The sequence below is a fragment of the Zingiber officinale genome, chromosome 4B (assembly GCF_018446385.1).
Source record: "Zingiber officinale cultivar Zhangliang chromosome 4B, Zo_v1.1, whole genome shotgun sequence".
NCBI lineage: Eukaryota > Viridiplantae > Streptophyta > Magnoliopsida > Zingiberales > Zingiberaceae > Zingiber > Zingiber officinale.
Window position 1 is genome coordinate 128234801 of NC_055993.1, and position 2508 is coordinate 128237308.

A 2508-nucleotide genomic window follows, 5' to 3' on the forward strand; every position below is an offset into this window, starting at 1 on the left:
AATTAAATGAAGACTCAATTATATAACTAGAAATATTATCTTTATTGATACTTAGTTTGAATATTTTGTTAAATATCCTTGTCCTATAAATACATCATTCTTAGAAATTATAAATTTCTCTACTTTTATAATAGTCTTCAATTTCTTCTTGTATAACAAATTTACAAAAATCATATTTTTCCTCGTGTCGAGAACATATAGTATATTCATCAAGAGCATCTTCTTCATATAACTCATCCTTCATCCACTTACCTCCTTAATTATTGTAATTTACGTCCATATTCATATTGACGAATGCACTAGAGTGAACACTTCATCTTTATCACATCAAGAGCAACTTCTTTTGATAAGTAAATTACAACTCAATGATTCTTTTTCCGAGCACTTTACCTTTTCCTCTATTAGAGCAAGTTCATAGTTTTTAAATAAACTTGTCTCATTGAAAACATGAACTAAAGCATGGGAATCATACAACCAATCAAATATAGTTTATTTGATACTCGTCTTTTAATAAACCTATCAAACGTCTCATTCCTTAGTCAAGCGACTATATTCCACAATAATAATATTAAAATTAAAAATAGTATAAAATATGCAATAAAGTTCCTTTAACTTTTTAAAAGTAAAAGATCTTTTTTTTTTAACGATTCTGATTAAAGATGCTCTTTTATTTTTTTAAAAAAAAATGTATGCATAAGCTTACGATTTAAATAGCAATTGATGTGGTATATATTAGTTTTTTTTCCCCTGTCTAGAGAATATTAGAGAATATTAAGAACAAACAAAAGAGGCATTTGCCTACTAAGATCTTGCTAAACTTGAGTGGCGTAAAAGAATGTTATAGATCGAAACAAGACCGCACCATTAATTTTTTTAAAAAATACTAAAAAACAAAAAATCAAAAAAATCCTAATCGACCGAAGCATTTCGTCTATTCATCGTTCTTCGAGGCGTACTCACGTTCTCCACGTTTCCCCGCCGACGTCCTCCGGACGCCACTCCACCGTTCATTCCGAGAAGCTCAAGGCAAACCCATCACGTGACTCGCGTCCGCCGCGTGATATTTTTGAGCCCTCGACTAATTTACACCGTTGTTTCGCACCGCCTGTCCTGCTTTAAATACCCGCTTTCTGCTCCTGTCGCCTTTCAGATGTTCGACGCAGTTCCTCACTGAGATTTCGATGATGTTGAGGAGCTCCTCCACGCCCATCCTCGGCTCCCTCCACCTCTCCGGCGACGGACTCAGCGCCCAACACCTCCACCCTGTTGCCTGCCAGTTTTCCCCCGCCTCCGACGGCATCCACGACCCCCCTCTCGGCATCCGGCGAACCCGCTCAGACGGAAACGTCCTATCTATTCTTTCCGATGAAGAGCATCGCCCCCCTCCGAAGTGCTCTTCTTCTTCCTCTCGGCGCTCCAGTTCTTTCCTAGAGCCGATCCCCTCTTTATCCCTCTACAAGACTAACGCGGTCGCCGAGGAGGAAGAGGAAGAAGGAGAGGACGGCGGTGCGAATCGAGAGGGGTCTGACACCGTGGGCTCTTTGAGGTCGATTGGTTCGGGCAGCGCCGCCCTACCGCCTCTGTTCCTCGCGAGAGGACTCGGGATCGACAGGGTTGGGTCGGATTTGTTCGCCGCCGTGGACTGCGGCATCTGCGGCGACTTCGGCGGATGCGGCGGGGGAACCTGTGACGTGTTGACTGGGAGCGGAGGCGAGCAGTCGGATGCGGAGACGTACTACAAGAAGATGGTGGAGGAGAATCCGAGCGACTCTCTGTTCTTGAGGAACTACGCAGAGTTCCTCTACCAGGTATAATTCAACTTCCTTGATTCGATTGATCACGGAAGACGCCGATCTCTTGTATTTGAGTTGCGATTTGACTGTGATTGATTCAACAACGGCAGCTAACAATCATCATAAAAAATGATTCTAGACAAAGAGGGATCTCAGAAGAGCAGAGGAATACTACTCCCGAGCAATACTGGCGGCTCCCGGAGACGGCGAGATCCTGTCACAGTACGCTAAGATAGTGTGGGAGCTCCACCACGATGGAGAACGAGCTTCGATCTACTTCCAGCAGGCGGTTCAAGCATCTCCACAAGACAGGTAAACATCGAGTTTATATCCATTAAAACATACTCCCCTAACCCGATGAATTTCTTCTGAGAACCGACTTGCGCGATTGGCAGTCATGTCCTTGCAGCGTATGCTGGTTTCTTGTGGGAAACAGAGGAAGCCGAAGAAGAAGAAGACGGAGACTTGCAAGATTTCTCCATGAAATTTAGCCGCGACGGAGCTCCTCCTGTGATTGTTTGAGAAGAACTTCTTAGTGTCAACATGAACCGCAGTTGCTGAACTCTTAAAAATCTACAATTTGAAGAGCCACTGCATGTGGCCACCAATTGCTGGAAAAAAAAATCCAGAGATTTTTCCGTGCTATGTTTTTGTTGAACCTGAGAAATTGTTGAAAAAATCAAGACTTATATATGACAACATAAGTTTTAGTAGA

At 42.7% G+C, this 2508-nt stretch overlaps 1 protein-coding gene across 2 annotated transcripts; it reads left to right on the top strand.

The window, feature by feature from the left end:
• The first annotated feature begins 1099 nt into the window (after positions 1-1099).
• Positions 1100-2508, top strand: LOC121976637. Of its 2 annotated transcripts, XM_042528886.1 has the most exons (3): positions 1127-1808; positions 1933-2105; positions 2189-2508. In XM_042528886.1, the coding sequence occupies exons 1-3, from the start codon at positions 1182-1184 to the stop codon at positions 2313-2315; spliced, it is 927 nt and encodes a 308-aa protein (XP_042384820.1). In that variant the 5' UTR covers positions 1127-1181; the 3' UTR covers positions 2316-2508. The 2 variants fall into 2 exon arrangements, with proteins under 2 accessions (XP_042384821.1, XP_042384820.1); XM_042528887.1 differs by lacking the exon at positions 2189-2508 and having other exon boundaries at positions 1100-1808; positions 1904-2044.

What these genes read in the sequence shown, in the direction of transcription:
- LOC121976637 (XM_042528886.1), top strand. Translation starts at nt 1,182, where the DNA reads ATGATGTTGAGGAGCTCCTCCACGCCCATCCTCGGCTCCCTCCACCTC. An exon ending in ACGCAGAGTTCCTCTACCAG is followed by an intron (nt 1,809 to 1,932) that starts GTATAATTCAAC and finishes AAATGATTCTAG; the next exon opens with ACAAAGAGGGATCTCAGAAG. An exon ending in CAAGCATCTCCACAAGACAG is followed by an intron (nt 2,106 to 2,188) that starts GTAAACATCGAG and finishes CGCGATTGGCAG; the next exon opens with TCATGTCCTTGCAGCGTATG.